We start from the raw sequence: 16,731 nt of genomic DNA on the forward strand, positions 1-16,731 counted from the left end.
TGAAACATAAAGCTGCTTATAAAATTATGTTTTTAATTTTTTTGAACGTTTTAAAGTGTAAATGTCACCGAATTGTAGGAATAACCCATTTATTAATTAGGTAATGGAAAGTTCTGTCTATTGAAATCAGTTCAAAGTGGCCATTACGACTCTATTTGTTTGTGTCTGCGCGTAAATAGTACTAAGCGAATGAGAAAGCAGTGTTTCACTTGACATTTTTATAGGGTAACCACGCTTATTTCGTCCACAATCATCCCGGATGCAGTTCTCACCCGGAAGTGTGTGCTTGTTTTTGTTTTGAGAGAAGCGAGTACTGTGCGCAGATGGATCCGAGGGAAACTACAGTCTAGAGGTATGATTTATCCCGTTAAATGTTCAAACTACATTTTCATACCCTTCCTGCCCAATTGTTGAGAAATCTGCATCCAGTATTGCATCCAGAACTTTTGACTGTAGAAATTAGTCATGCCATGCAATGAGAACAAATATGCTGGATTGCTTATTTATTCGTAGGTTTTATTGTACAGAGTTAAAACAAGAGGAATAACTGAATATAAATGCTTTAGATTTAATTGCATTGCGCTGCTATTACTTATGCTGCGTTACGACACAAGTTGGCTTGACGTTGGACGTTCGATATTTAGAAATAGTTGCAAATTTAGGGACCGTCTCTAAAGTTACATACGACATTGATGTACACATTTCTAACTTCAATAGCATTTGAAGCATATCACCCACAGTCACAAAACCAACAATAATGCACACCATTTAGATTTTTCACATTTACTAAAATAAACTATCAAATCATATGTAAACATTGCTATGTATATCCCTACTGTATAGGCTTATACACAAAATATACCATAATTTAAAGCTCAATAGCATTTGAAGAGACCAACTCCAAAGTGTTCATCTAAGTGACAGCTAGGATGTACACCGTTTAGATTTTTGGTAATTTTAAAAATAATTTTTTCCAATTATATGTAAATATTACTGTATTAGTATTGTAATAGGCCTTGGTGTCAGGATAACAGCCTTTTGGACTCAACAGACATTTTTTGTAATTGAGTGCAATTTTTGGAAAATGTATTCAATTGTAATTGAACTGAATACACTAATTAATCACTAAAACAACATGAAAAGAAAGACAAATTGCTATACAATACTGGGAACAGTTTTATTTATTTATGTACATGTTTAGACAGATTGTGGGTGGGAGCCATTGGAATTCACACTTATTTACATAGGCAGCACTTCCAGTCAACCTTTTGAGCCCTGTTGAACTGCTTGTCTGACATAGAAAGGCATGCCACATGGACATTCAAACTGAAAATAATAATAATAATTTTATCAAATTGCCCAGTAATCACTGAGTCACTCTCTCACTCATTCACTCACTCTCTCAGTCACTCCCTCTCTCCCTCCCTCCCTCTCTCTCTCTCTCACACACACACACACACACACACACACACACACACATACACTTGTAAACAACATAGTATGCCCATTAAACATAATCAATGCTACATTACCCACCCAAAATGTTTTTGGACCACCACCTGGGGATTTTGAGGCAGCACATAATGAGCAGGAATGTCCACTCTTAAATACTGAAAACATGCAGTTATATGTTAGTTGTGTTGGCAAATGGTACATACTGTAAATAGTATGCCTTCACATAAAGTAGAGTCTGCTCTGACCCTTCCTGTATGTAGCCTATATTTCCCACTCAGTTCTAGTTTGTTGTCTAGGTGCACTCCAAGATCTTTATAAAACTGAACCAAATCAACATTCTGCCACACAAATTTATAAGAACTGTGTCAGAGTTTATTATGAGAACTTGTGTTTTTCTTCATGTTGTGCAATTTAATGAGGAAAACCAACCTGCATGACAAACACTCCACAGCTGTCCCAGTCTTGTTGTGTGGAATGGTTAATTTGTCCTCCATTCCATTTTATGTCCACCCAGTTATTTTAAGAAAGTCATGAACATTGTTCATGTAAATAACCTTTTTATTTGTTCCTACTTTGTTGATTCTAAATGTACAGAAAGGTGACACATCAAAGGAAAATCCTGATTGCTTGTCTCCTACATGGGGCCTGGGGCCAGATTCATGGCTCTTAAGAAGAAGATTCTTATTTACTACCAATTTCATCTTAATTTTTAACTTAATTTCTAATTTCTAACTAGGAATTATTTGTATTCCAATAAATAAATAAAAATCTTAGGTGAGTTCTTATCTTGTAGTGTTGTAGCCTAATGGGCTGCGCTCATGACATGGGATGTAAATGCAACGCGTGTGACCCGGGTTTGTTTCCTGGCTTACAGTGTCCTTTTCCGATCCCATCCCCACTCCTCTACCCTATCATTTCCTGTCAATTCTCCAATATCCTTACCACAATAAAGGCCCAAATATATTAAATATATTGTTATTAAAGCAAGTTCATGTAGAAATGTGATTTTAGACCAAAACACATTTGAGTTTTATACTGTTTTTATTTTCATCTTTTAAACCATATGTTTACCAAATGTTATTACAAAATCCAAACAATAAATGTTGTTGTGAATCTTTTTATTAAAGATACCCATTATGTAGGTACATTTATTGTAAGGATTTGACATTGTTTAAAACTCATGAGCAGGCTAGTGTACTTAGACGATGTCAAAGCCTGTCATTTTATTTTTAAGAAAATAATCGTTAAGGATCCAGAGATTTGAAAGATCTATGCCAAGTCTCTGGAACACCAACAGGAGAAATTTTCAAGATGATATTGGAGAGCGATGACTAACAGCTTGGTCCAAAATATCGTATTTTTGTTTAGTTTACTAAAGATCTGGTGATAGAAAAGGTCACAGCATATCACTCACCATTCTATACCCCATGACAAGAAAAGAAAGCAAAAAGAGCCACTGGGCCTCTTTACACTAGGGGCTAAGCATTCAGGCTTTTTCTTCCTAATTTGTCACCCATCTTTTTAGCTACAGTATATAACAAGCAAAAATGTTACCGAAATCTACTGGCTGCATGCATGGATTTTGCTTCTTCGTCCTCATGTCCCACTGGGTCTACCACAAACACCTGGCTGGATGCTGCATGGAGATACTGAGCAAGATAAAACTAGATTACCTTAAATGAAACTAGAAAACATAAAGTTTGTAGACAAACTTTGAGGTTGGTTTGAAAAAGTCTAGCCTTAAAGTTTAAATTATGGTTGGATGGATGGATTCATTCATTCATTCATTCATTCAACTGCTCCAGACCCTTGTGTCTGGTGTAGATATGGTGAAAAGCATAAGGCTTTGTGTAGGTTTGTTTATATTTGAATTTTGATGGTTGTTTTTTGAATAGTCTTTGCTTATCTGAACATTCTATCAATGCAATTTTTCAAGCCAACCAAATTATGAACATCCTCCATACAATAGATTAACTTAACAGTGTCTCATGCATATTAAAAAAGGGACTATAAAATGTATTCAACAAAATATTCAATGATTCCTGTTGACATTCAGGAAACTTATCATTCCCTGGTAGTTATCAAAGTTCACCTGAAATCGAATAATTGACATTGTGTTGCTCTGAATTTATGACATTTCATTGTTTTGTAACTCTCTCAAACTCTTAAAGTAAATTTTTACCTGTGAAGTGATCTAGGATATAAATCCTATGTCCCTGGTTAGTGTTATTCACCAATACTTGAAATAACATTGGATGATCTAAGAACAAATGATCAAAAATAAATGATAGTTACCTCATCCAATGTTTAATTAAAAATGGCGGGGGCCTGGGTACCTCAGCTAGTATTGACGCTGACTACCACCCCTGGAGTTGCGAGTTCGAATCCAGGGTGTGCCTTGTGACTCCAGCCAGGTCTCCTAAGCAACCAAATTGGCCTGGTTGCTAGGGAGGGTAGAGTCACATGGGGTAACCTCCTCGTGGTCACGATAAGGGGTTCTCACTCTCAATGGGGCGCATAGGATATTGTGCGTAGATAGCGGAGAATAGCATGAGCCTTACATGCTGTGATTCTCCGCGGTGTCATGCACATCGAGCCACATGATAAGATGCGTAGATTGACTGTCTCAGAAGCGGAGGCAACTGGGACTTGTCCTCCACCACCCGGATTGAGGTGAGTAACCATGCCACCATGAAGACCTACTAAGTAGTGGGAATTGGGCATTCCAAATTGGGTGAAAAGTGGATAAAATAATAATAAAAAAAACAATGGCTTAACATTGTCATCTTTACATAGGTTACTATGTTCCTCTATGTTCACAAAATAATTTTCAATTGTCTTAAGAGCAAAGCATTTCCAAAAGTATGAATACTTTTATCTTACTTTCCCCACCAGCCATTTATGTGGCAGGAGTGTTTTCAGCTCTGAATGATGCAGGATATAAGACCTTTTTTGTCCTTTGACTGTGTGATGGCAGTGACTATCTCACATGCTTTCTTAGACCACAGAGCTTGGATCTGCAATGGGATATTTGAATATAATAAGTAAAGGTGGTATTCATATGAACAAAAGCTGTATGACATGATTGAGAATTGCATAATACCTGGGCCGATGTGTCCTCTGAATGATCCTCAGATGTTTGCTTTGTTTTGCATCTTTTTGGTTGGGGCACTGCCTCTGGTGGATCGAAATACTTTGTCCGATGCTTTGATGGTCTTTCAGATAGGGATATATATATATATATATATATATATATATATATATATATATATATATATAATAACACACCAATTCAATATTAAGGGAAAATAAAGTAGCTTTGGCCAAGCTGCTCAGCTAAGCTACTGAAAAAAGTAGTTAAGCTAGTAACTAGCTACTCCCAAAAACTGAGAAACACACATTCTCAAATAAATGTGATATTTACTAGAACTTCTGTCTGTTTGAATCACCTGTCCTCAAACACCTTTCCTGTCCACTGTCCAGTTTGCAGCCATTTTGCTCATTTTTCATTAGGTGGATGCACATTTGAAAATGTGGACAGCTAGGCTGGACCACTTTTCCTTTCCTTTACCCACACCATGTCTAACAAATGCCTTTCCTATTTGATTTCTGCCACCAGCCTTTGCCCAAAGGTCCTTTTCTCTTTTATGTTTTGCTTTTTAAAATCTGACCATGATGCCTCCTGCAGTCTCCTAACAGCATGCAACTCTTAATTGACTCTTTGCTAAGCCCCTCCCCCCTTGGAAGAGTTCCAAGAGTGTAGAACTCCTCATTGCTATCGAGCTTCAAATTATGGTATGTTTTGTGTATAAGCCTATACAGTAGGGATATACATAGCAATGTTTACATATGATTTGACAGTTTCAATATGAAAAATCTAAACGGTGTGCATTATTGTTGGTTTTGTGACTGTGCTTCAAATGCTATTGAAGTTAGAAATGTGTACATCAATGTCCTATGTAACTTTAGAGACAGTCCCTAAATTTGCAACTATTTCTGAATATCCAATGTCCAAGCTCAAGCCAACTTTATGGCAGTCAGAAACCTGTCATACACGTCAATATGACCTTTGTTTATTTGTTTGTGCTTTTGTATGCTTGATGTGGTTTATTATTCTTAATTTCTTTAAAGTTATTTAAGTTATTTTCTCCTTTCTTATATTCCCTTTTTTATATTTGTCTGTCTATTAGTTTATTAGTTTGGCACTTTTTGTAAACTTTTGTTTTAATCCCCTTTGCTCTAATGATGCCCAAAAATGTTGTTTCGGTCAAATTTGGCACAGAAACGCTGAACGGACAACTGTCAATCATCATACTGTCTCTTTCACCCAGCACCACCATCCTCATGATGAACTTCGAGGGATTGGAACCGGGTCTGGGCGAGTACGCGCCCAGTCTGCATGGCAGCATGGAGCCTGGTCTGAACTCATCCCTGGACCGGCGGCTCGACCCGGCGCTGCTGCAGGGTGTAGAGCTCAACCCCGACTCGCTGGCCGTCCCCGTGTCTGAGTCCATGCACATACTGGAGGGCATGTACTCGGAGCTTCACAGTGTGGCCGCGGAAGTCGGCATCCCCGTGACAGCTGCGCACTTCGACCTGCAGGAAGAGCTGTTGTGGATGGGGAATCACCGGGTAGAGTGACACATTTATTGCAGTTTAATTCAGTAAAATAAAACCAGACAATATCCCTGGAGATGCATTCACCAAAAATTCTGCATGAATGGATGAATTTCTCCATTGAAGTTTGGAGAAGTTAATGTTGAAGTTTAATCTCACACCAAAATTTCAGCTGTGGGTTTTTTGTTTTGTTTTTTGTGAGTAACCTCAAATGCATCATTTATGATCTACTTCCATATGAAGGTGATGTCACTTTATTCACAAGGCTCAGTCACATTACTGACTTGTGTGTGTGTGTGTGTTTTCTCTTTCATGACAGGGACACGCAAGTTCCTTCTTTGGTCCGACGATGGGACGGTATTCCTCTTTCCAGGTGCATATGGCTGATGACATTCGCCATATACAGAGTATGGACACGGGGGTACTGTTTCTGACCAAAAACAACCTCAAATGCCTCACACGTGGAGGATTCCTTATGTTTGATTATCCGTAAGTTACACACCTGCACAAACTAATGTATATAAATATTTTTTATTCCCATTTCCATTTCCAGCCGTACATTTATTTTTATGTAAACATTGCTGATGAAGCCTACTGATGGAATGTCTCCATTGGTTAAAAATTTTCAGCATTCAAAAGTCCCACAATACTTTCCTTTTCCTTTTGTTGGTTCACATGTTGTCCACATGCATTCTTAGATGTTGGGGGAAATTAACAAATTCTGCTGAAGATTCTAAACAGTGTTCCAGACAGACACTCACCGAGCACTTTATTAGGAACACTATGGTCCTTATAAAGTGCCCAACTTGGTCTTCTGCTGTTGTAGCCCATCCACCTTAAGGTTTGATGTGTTGTGCATTCTGAGATACTATTCAGCTCACTACAATTGTACTGAGTGGTTATCTGAATTACAGTAGCCTTTTTGTCATCTCGAACCAGTCTGGCCATTCTCTGTTGACCTCTTTCATCAACAAGGCATTTCCGTCCTGGATGTTTTTTGTTTTTGCCACCATTCTGAGTAAACTCTAGAGACTGTTGTGTGTGAAAATCCCTGGAGATCAGCAGTCATAGAAATACTCAAACCAGCCCCTCTGGCACCAACAATCATGCCACGGTCGAAATCACTGAGATCAAATTCTGATGGTTGATATGAACATTAACTGAAGCTCCTGACCCGGATCTGCATTATTTTACGCATTGTACTGCTGCCACACGATTGGCTGATTAGATAATCGCGTGAATAAATAGGTGTACAGGTGTACCTAATAAAGTGCTCGGTGAGTGTAGATCACAATGTCCTTCGCTTGATGCAGTTATGAAACAGCATTTGCATTACATTTATCTTCCATAATGTGACATTCCATAATGTGTCAGAGTGAAACAGACAATTTAGGAATTACTGTAGGCCAGAAACTTTATTCATAATTTTATCCTGGTTTCATCTACACACAAGCACAAATACTATGGTGTAATTCGTAAGCCTTAACATCTCAACATAATACCTATGCATCAGCTTATGCTGTTTATTGTGTGTATTATGCTCTGAATATTGGAATACGTTATTTCCTTGAGCATGCCTATGTGTGGATGTTTATTCATTCATTTTGTTTTCAGGATGGAGGAGGGTGCAGATATGCATAGCTTGCTTCTGACCGATAATAACACATTGGTAATGGGAGGTCTGCAGAACTATGTGGCTGAACTGGACCTCGCTACGGTGCAGGAAACACAAAAAGTAAGATAATAAAATACCACCATTAATTAATATTAAGTGGTTCATGTTTGTAGACTTAATTTACTTATTCAAGGACTATCAGACTATAATTAAAAACCTGTACAGTACATAATTTGAGTTCATCATAATGTTCTCAGCTGAAACTGTATCCCTTCTTATGAATTTCTATTGATTTCAATTCTTTTGTGACTCATTCCACATAACGTGATAAAATGTACTATGGAAGCAGCCCTCATATCATTTCATTATTACAGGTATTTATTCCTACATATAAAATTACATTTACAGTGGAAGCAAGGTAATTTGACCTTTTGTACAGTAAACATGGTCACTGTCACTAAATTGCCTGTTTTGACTGAGAGCTTAGACATCTTCGAACACTCAAAGGGGTAGTTCACCCAAAAATGAAAATTCTCTCATTATTTACTCACCCTCATGATATAGCAGGTGTGTATGACTTTCTTTCTTAACCAGAACAAATTTGAAAAAATAAATAAATAAATAGAAAAATATCTTAGATCAGTAGGTCCTTAAAATTCAAGTGAATGGAGATTTCTCTTTTGAAGCTCCACAAATGACAGACAGTCAGCATAATTGTCATACATACGACACCAGTTGTTAAATTAATTGCTTTGGTGCATAAAAGATAACTATTTAAGTACTTTTTTAAACTATAAATCACGCTTCCTTTCTGCAGTTGTACAAGCGTGTGACGTAATCGCATTGGCATTTGAAACGCTAGAACTGACACAAGTGCGTCACAGCCGGAAGAGCAGTGCTGTTTACAAGTGAGGAGGAGTAACGCATTAGCTTGGTTGTTTCGGTTTAGATGTGTATTTATCTGTTTCTTTACTCACAATGGTGCGTTTTTGTGCTCATCCTAGATCTCTCAACTGAGTGGAGAACGTGAGATTGCATCTGTATCCATGGCAATGCGATTATGTCACACAAGAGACTGCTTGGACTCCACCATCTTGTGAAGCGTTGGATTATAGTTAAAAAGTACTTAAATGTTAATCTTTTTTTGCACCAAAAGCGATCGTGTCACTTTAGAAGACATTAACCATTGGAGTGGTATCGATAACGCTTATGCTGACTGTCTGTGGGTTTTTTTGAGCTTCAAAAGAGAAATCTCCATTCACTTGAATTTTAAGACCTACTGAGCTAAGATATTTTTCTCTTTTTCTTCAAATGTGTTCTGGTGAAGAAAGAATAGTCATACACACCTGAGATATCATGAGTATGAGTAAATGATGAAATAATTGTCATTTTTGGGTGAACTATCCCTTTAAATATGTTCAGGAGACTTTATCTCATTACTTTGATTTGTTGTAAATCTTTAGAACCCTAAAATTTTCACTGTGATGTTTTGGAACACACTGTGTTTTCGGCTATTATTTAGTCAGTCAATAAAGAGACAAATTATTACATTTGCCTGGATGCTTTCAGTACAGATTTTTGAATTTTTCATGTTGTGCTATTACAGTATTTAGTAAACATAATTTCCTTATTAAGATGCAACTTTACATGCTTACTGTACATCCTCACTGTCACTCTAGTTTACTGTTGAGGTGCCTGGAGTCGCCATCATGAGACAGTCCAATCGCTTCTTCTTTTGCGGTCACACCTCTGGCAAGGTGAGTGAAGGAGTAAAATGAAAATGGATTTGGAACAAATAATTTCTTCCTTTTGTTTTTCGTACAGACTACAGGAAAAGTTTAGTTCTTAGCTTGTGTGGGAACATGCTGCTCACAATTAAGCTGTAAAATTAGGGTGGAATACTTGGTGCTTTTTCTTTTGATTTCTCCAGTCACACATTCCTGGTTTTCAGCTCAGACTGTTTGGCATTCAGAAGTTTTAGCTTGTCCATAGAATAAAATGTATGGTGGTTTATACACATTGAAAGATTTCTCTTACCACATGATCACACAATAGTTCACAACTACAGCAAAGGTTTTGCATGTTAGGATTTACATTGAAAAACACTTGGTATTTCATTAGTAATTGTTAATATATCTGTCTGCACTTGTGTATAGTACCGGTCAAAAGTTTGGACACCTTTCCTATTGCTACCTGTTTATTATTATTATTATTATTCACCGTTTGAGATGGTAATAAAGTCATCAAACCTATGAAATTAGAAAAATGGGAATTAAGCAGTGACCAAAACATCCTTAAATCAAAACTGTATTTTATTTTAACTTCCTCAAAGTATCTACCCTTTGCCTAGATTACAGTACTGCACACTCTGGGCATTCTCTAAACCAATTTTATGAGTTATCCATCTGGGATGCTTTTTTTCCCCATGTATGCTGGTCACTTGTTGGCAGCTTTTCCTTCACTATCTGGTCCAATTAAAATTAAAATTTTATTTTGTGAAGAATTAATTGTCTCATTTTGCCTACAATTTTGTTTTTCAAGCATTTAAGCATAAACCTTCAGATCAAATGGTCTTTAAAATACAGTATACATAAAGTAATCTTTAAATTATTCTTGTAATTTAGATGATTGTCAGTGAGCTTTCCTTTTTTTAAAACATTTCCTAGGTGTCATTGCGTGATCTCCGCACATTTAAAATGGAACACGAGTTTGACGCTTTCTCCGGCAGCCTGTCTGATTTTGATGTACATGGTAACCTGTTGGCAGCCTGTGGCTTCTCGAGTTGCGGCCTAAATGGACTGTCGTGTGACCGGTTCCTTATGGTGTATGACCTGCGCATGATGAGAGCAATCACCCCATTGCAGGTCCATGTGGACCCCCTTTTCCTCCGCTTTATCCCAACATACACCTCACGCCTGGCTATCATTTCACAAACAGGTATGACATACACGTGTGTTTGTGTGTGTGTTATAGACAATAGAGGTGCTGATACTTAACTATTATCACTGAAAACAGACAATAAATGTAACATATAATAAAAATATGTAATGTAAAATACATTATAAGTATTGTCGACCGATAACTATGCATAGTTGCCATACTGTATATATCAAGTAGGGATGTCCCGATACCATTATTTTGAGAATGAGTACATATACTGATACTTCATTTTTGGTACTCCCCAATACCGAGTAACTTAAGTTCATGAACATGTTTTGTTTATTGACATAACTGTTTCTAGGGTCATATAACTGAGATTGTTAATTGGATCAAATGAGCAGAGTGTTCGATCAATGCTGAAAATCTCAAAACATTAAAATATCGGCCAATAGGGCTGTTCAGCTGTGACGTCAGTTTTTAGGTAAACCCGGAAGGCTAATTCAATGTGAGTTACCTCAAGGTTTTTATAATGGCAGTTTTAGATTTAGGAGTGAAATAAGGTCTGCAGTAAACATTACTTGAAGAATTGTGGACGTTTTGCACTACACATCACATACATATTTCTGTAACTGTTGATCTCCTTGGATTTTCATGCAAAACAGTCTCTAAAGTTTACTCAGAATGGTGCCAAAACAAAAAACATCCAGTGAGCAGCAGCTTTGCAGACAGAAACACCTTGTTGATGAGAGAGGTCAGCGGAGAATGGCCAGACTGGTTCGAGCTGACAGAAAGACTATGGTAAATCAGATAACCCCTCTGTACAATAGTAGTTAGCAGAATAGCATCTCAGAATGCAAAACCTTGAGGCGGATGGGTTACAAAAGCAGGAACTCTGGAGACTTTTGTGCTTGAATATCCCAGGAGATATCTGCATTATTATATGCATTGCACTGCTGCCACACGATTGGCTGATTAGATAATCGCATGAATAAGTAGGTGTACAGGTGTACCTAATAAAGTGGTCACTGAGTGTAAATTGCACAAAGCCATACCCCAAATGTGAATTTTGAAGCAGCAGTGTGTTTAAAAAAGAAAAAAGAATGTTACTTCAATGCGTCTTCAGAATTCACGTTTGAGGTATGACTTTGGGTAATTTATGTTGTAGAACAAAATGTCCACATAGTAATGTTTACCACAGAGTTCTTTTTACTCAGAATTCCCAAAATGCCATTATGAAACCCATAGGAAAATCCTAAAGGAACCCATGACTTGAAAATGCTAATTCTCTTCCAGGTTTTTGGACTACAACCTGAACAGCTCTATTAATCACAGATATATCAATCCATCACTGGTTGTAAGTTTTTAAGCTCTAACATGGACATCTTATAGGTGATAATTACTGGTTCTTGGATTCTGCAATGGAACCAATGTGGCTTTCACATCCCAATTTCCAATTGTTCCTTTACTAATAAAGAAATTTTAGGGGATTTTTCTTTGCAACTGAAACTATTTTTTTGTCATTACATAGTGGTCCTCTTTGATCTACCATTTTCTTTCTCAGCCTCACGTTTTATATACAGTTGAAGTCAGAAGTTTACATACACCTTAGCCAAATACATTTAAACTCCTGAACAATTCCTGACATTTAATCGTAGAAAACTTTCCCTGTCTTAGGTCAGTTATGATCACTACTTTATTTTAAATTATAAATGATTTTATTTGAAATGTCAGAATAATAGTAGAGAGAATGATTTATTTCAGCTTTTATTTCTTTCATCACATTCCCAGTGGGTCAGAAGTTTACATACACTTTGTTAGTATTTGGTAGCATTGCCTTTAAATTGTTTAACTTGGGTCAAATGTTTTGGGTAGCCTTCCACAACTTCTCATAATAAGTTGTTGGAATGTTGGCCCATTCCTCCAGACAGAACTGGTGTAAATGAGTCAGGTTTGTAGGCCTCCTTGTTCTCACATGCTTTTTCAGTTCCGCCCACAAATTTTATATTGGACTGAGGTCAGGGCTTTGTGATGGCCACTCCAATACCTTGACTTTGTTGTCCTTAAGCCATTTTGCCACAGTTTTGGAGGTATGCTTGGGGTCATTGTCCGTTTGGAAGACCCATTTGCGACCGAGCTATAACTTCCTTGCTGATGTCTTGAGATGTTGCTTCAATATACCCACATAAATTTCCTTCATCATGATGCCATCTATTTTGTGAAGTGCACCAGTCTCTCCTGCAGCAAAGCACCCCACAACATGATGCTGCCACCCCCATGCTTCACGGTTGGGATGATGTTCTTCAGCTTGCAAGCCTCACCCTTTTTCCTCCAAACATAACTATATGGTCTTTATGGCCAAACAGTTCAATTTTTGTTTCATTAGACCGGAGGACATTTCTCCAAAAAGTAAGATCTTTGTCCCCATGTGCACATGCAAACTGTAGTCTGGCTTTTTTATGGCAGTTTTGGAGCAGTGGCTTCTTCCTTGCTGAGCAGCCTTTCAGGTTATGTCGATATAGGACTCGTTTTACTGTGGATAAAGATACTTGTCTACCTGTTTCCTCCAGCATCTTCACAAGGTCCTTTACTGTTGTTCTGGAATTGATTTGCACTTTTTGCACCAAACTACGTTCATCTCTAGGAGACAGAATGCGACTCCTTCCTGAGCGGTATGATGGCTGCGTGGTCCCATGGTGTTTATACTTGCATACTATTGTTTGTACAGATGAACGTGGGACCTTCAGGCATTTGGAAATTGCTCCCAAGGATGAACCAGACTTGTGGAGGTCCACAATTTGTTTCTGAGGTCTTGGCTGATTTCTTTTGATTTCCCCATATGTCAGGTAAAGAAGTTTGATGGTAGGCCTTAAAATACATCCACAGGTACACCTCCAACTGACTCCAATCAGAAGCTAATTGGTTAATTGTCTAAAGGCTTGACATTATTTTCTGGAATTTTCCAAGCTGTTTAAAAGCACATTTAACTTGGTGTATGTAAACTTCTGACCCACTGGAATTGTGACACAGTCAATTAAAAGTGAAACAATCTGTCTGTAAACAATTATTGGAAAAATTACTCATGTCATGCACAAAGTAGATGTCCTAAACGACTTGCCAAAACTATAGTTTGTGAATATTAAATCTGTGGAGTGGTTAAATTTTTTTTTAATGACTTCAACCTAAGTGTATGTAAACTACTGCCTTCAGGTGTATATATATATTTTAATGTCCTGATGAAGCCTGCTGATTTAATATCTCCATTGGTTACAGTTCTTCAGCATTTCAAGCATTTAATTATAAGTGTAGTGGTTTAAATCCATTTGAGTTGCCACATTGAAGACTGAGAATATTGCGCTTTTTGACTCAATTGAAAGAATAAAATATATAAATGTAATGTCCAGATGGTGGGGTTTCTTTTGTCCATCAGATTTATTTAGAAAAAGTTTTACAACTGAAATAGATTATGTTAAATAATAAAAGAAAAGAAACAAGAGCAGGGGTTCTTTTGTGCTGGAGTGCATAAGCATGTGGTCAAAAGACTGTGCCCCATTCTCAGCCACACCCCCATCATGGCATGGCTTCCTCTTATAGAACAGCTTGACTTGCAGAGGGGGCACAATCACAAATCTTTCCCAGACACCACCATGATGAGAGGCAGCTGGGGGATTAAAATTCCATTGGATACCATCCCGAAGCAGAGCATTTCGGATTCCATCTTCATTAATAGAACCGAGGGCTTCATTTAGCTCTCTTTGTGCACCCGCCAAATTTGTTCAATTATCCGATATGATATGCTTGACTTATCCTCTCCTACATACAAATCGTCTCAAAGAATGTGTACACGAGTCAGTGTCTAGTGAATGTGCTACCTCCAAATGTACAGCTCTATTGGACATGCAGGTGAACAAGACTCCATATCTCTTCACAAGACCTCTTCCTCTTTTCACCTCTAGTGGGCCAAAGTAATCCATTCCAACACTGGTAAAAGGGGGAAGGTCTGGTTGAATCCTATCCAGTGGCAAATGTCCACTAATTTTGCATTTCACATGGCGACAAATTGGAAATAATCTTTCTTGCTGCTGAATTGCCCTTTATAATCCAGTATTTCTTACGCATTTGGGAACGAATGTAGTTTCTCCCCATGTGCCCAGACTGCATGAATATGTTGCAAGATGAGAGTTGAGACATGAAGATCTTTGTGCAGGATGATAGGGTGTTTTATCTCATCAGGCATTGCAGATTTATTCAGTCACCCCCCAGTCCTCAGAAGACCATCTTTCAAAATCGGATCCAGTTTGTAAATTTTGCTTCCCTTCTGAATACTGCATGAGACAGCTCCCAATTTTGATATTTCAACTGAAAATACTTTCCACCATGAACATGTGAAACGCATTTTACAGTTTCTGCTTATGTGACCACTTGAAAGACATCCAAAGCATATCCCTTTAGTCTAAAAAGGTCACATAAGCAAAAACTGTAAAAGGTGTCTCACTTGGTCAAGCTGTTCTATAAGAACATTTTAAGACATCATAGGCATTGGCTGTTCCAAAAGGTACGTATCTTAAATATGCTGCCTAATGTCTTGTTTTGGCAAAATTCTGAACTGAAAAAAAGTCAACGTAAAGTTTAACGGTAAACTTAAAACCAACATAAACAAACATGCAGCGCGGCCGCGTGCATCTCTCTCTCTCGAACCGGCGTCTCTGGCCGCCCCTATATCTCGCTCTCCTGCTGATCAGCTGATTCAGCGCCATCACGGCCCGGCTATGCCCTCCTCCTCATCACACTCCTCCCCCGCATGATTCAGGCCGGGGCGCCACTGGTCTGACTAACCCCCCCCATCTCTAGGGGGGAGACGCTGTCCTTCTGGCCATTCTGTCAGCCGGTGGCCCACCCCGCTTCCTGTGAATCTGAGGGGAGAGACGAGGGGAGGCGTGGGGAGAGGGAAAGGGCAAGCGGAGACACACAGAGAGAGAGAGAGGAGAGAAGAACTTGCTCGCCGGCTCTCGGACGCACTGTCGCCCGGTCCTCAACTGCTCCTCCACCCTCTGGCGGATGCCAGCTCGCGCCTCCCCCGTTGGATGGCAGCGAGTCCTCCGGCCCATGGCAAGGAGGAGGCGGGAATCGGCTGAATGGTCAATGTAAAGTTTAATGGTAAACTTAAAACCATACATAAACAAACGTGCAGCGTGGCCGCTTGCGTCTCTCTCTCTCTCGAACCGGCGTCTCTGGCTGTCCCTTTATCTCGCTCTCCCGCTGATCAGCTGATTCAGCGCCGCCGGCCGTGCTCCATCACGGCCTGGCCACGCCCCCCTCCTCACACACTCTCTCATGAGGCATCATTTCCATGCAGGATGCTTCCATAGAAGACAGCTGCCTATGTAGGCAGCAGACCGTGAGGCAGCTCACTAAGTTTTGGAACAGACTGGTTATGTCTCCACTGGTTAACATTTTTTAGCATTCAAAAGTTCTAGCTTACTTTCATTTTCCTTTCATTGGTTCTCATGTTGTCCACATGCTTTCTCAGTTGTAAATAAATTCTGTTGAAGATGCTATACAGTGTTCTGTGCATGATGAAACTGCATTTCCTGTATCTCATCCAATCTGATTTTAGGGAGAAGAAAGTAAATAAATTAGAATTTATGTTGTCTTTAAAGCTTGCACAGATGTTAAACAGATGTTTGGAGCTCGATTGCCTTAAAATTATCTGCAGCTCTGTGGAGTGTTATTAAGTTTCTGAAATATGTGTGTGTTTATGTCTCCCTGTAGGTCAGTGTCAGTTTTGCGAGCCCACAGGCCTGGCTAGTGTGGCTGACATATTCCACGTGAACACAGTGGGGCAGCTCCTGATGAGCTTTGATGTGTCATCCAGCAAACAGGCACTCTCTTTTGGGGACTCAGGTGGCTGTATGCACCTGTGGTCCAGCACTCCAGAGGTGTCCTTTAACAGTTACTCCAGAGAGACCGAGTTAGTCCTGCCCTGTCTTGTGGACTCACTACCCCAGCTGGATTGGAACCATGAGCTGATGCCTCTGTCTCTTCTGCCCATGCCTCTCACTAGTACTGAGCCCCTGCTCTCTGATTGGCCCACGTCCCATATTGCGCCCAGCCCCAGGTATGACTGAGGCCCTTTTCCATCTTTGATAGATGTAATGTCATATACT

At 39.0% G+C, this 16,731-nt stretch overlaps 1 protein-coding gene across 6 annotated transcripts in view; it reads left to right on the forward strand.

Annotated features, from left to right (window-relative positions):
* The first annotated feature begins 263 nt into the window (after positions 1-263).
* LOC127418659 (PAN2-PAN3 deadenylation complex catalytic subunit PAN2-like) overlaps positions 264-16,731 on the forward strand; it is a 38,450-nt gene continuing 21,982 nt past the window's right edge. For 5 of the 6 annotated variants that reach the window (XM_051659329.1, XM_051659330.1, XM_051659331.1 and 2 more), the window contains exons 1-7: positions 264-352; positions 5,787-6,087; positions 6,392-6,561; positions 7,687-7,807; positions 9,367-9,444; positions 10,354-10,624; positions 16,337-16,682. In XM_051659329.1, the coding sequence (XP_051515289.1) occupies positions 5,800-6,087; positions 6,392-6,561; positions 7,687-7,807; positions 9,367-9,444; positions 10,354-10,624; positions 16,337-16,682 (1,274 nt within the window). In that variant the 5' untranslated portion in view covers positions 264-352; positions 5,787-5,799. Of the gene's footprint in view, positions 353-5,786; positions 6,088-6,391; positions 6,562-7,686; positions 7,808-8,700; positions 8,810-9,366; positions 9,445-10,353; positions 10,625-16,336; positions 16,683-16,731 lie in introns of those variants that run through there. The other variant, XM_051659334.1, reaches the window with a different exon arrangement.

This window comes from Myxocyprinus asiaticus, chromosome 28 (genome assembly GCF_019703515.2).
Source record: "Myxocyprinus asiaticus isolate MX2 ecotype Aquarium Trade chromosome 28, UBuf_Myxa_2, whole genome shotgun sequence".
In the NCBI taxonomy this organism is placed as follows: Eukaryota; Metazoa; Chordata; class Actinopteri; order Cypriniformes; family Catostomidae; genus Myxocyprinus; species Myxocyprinus asiaticus.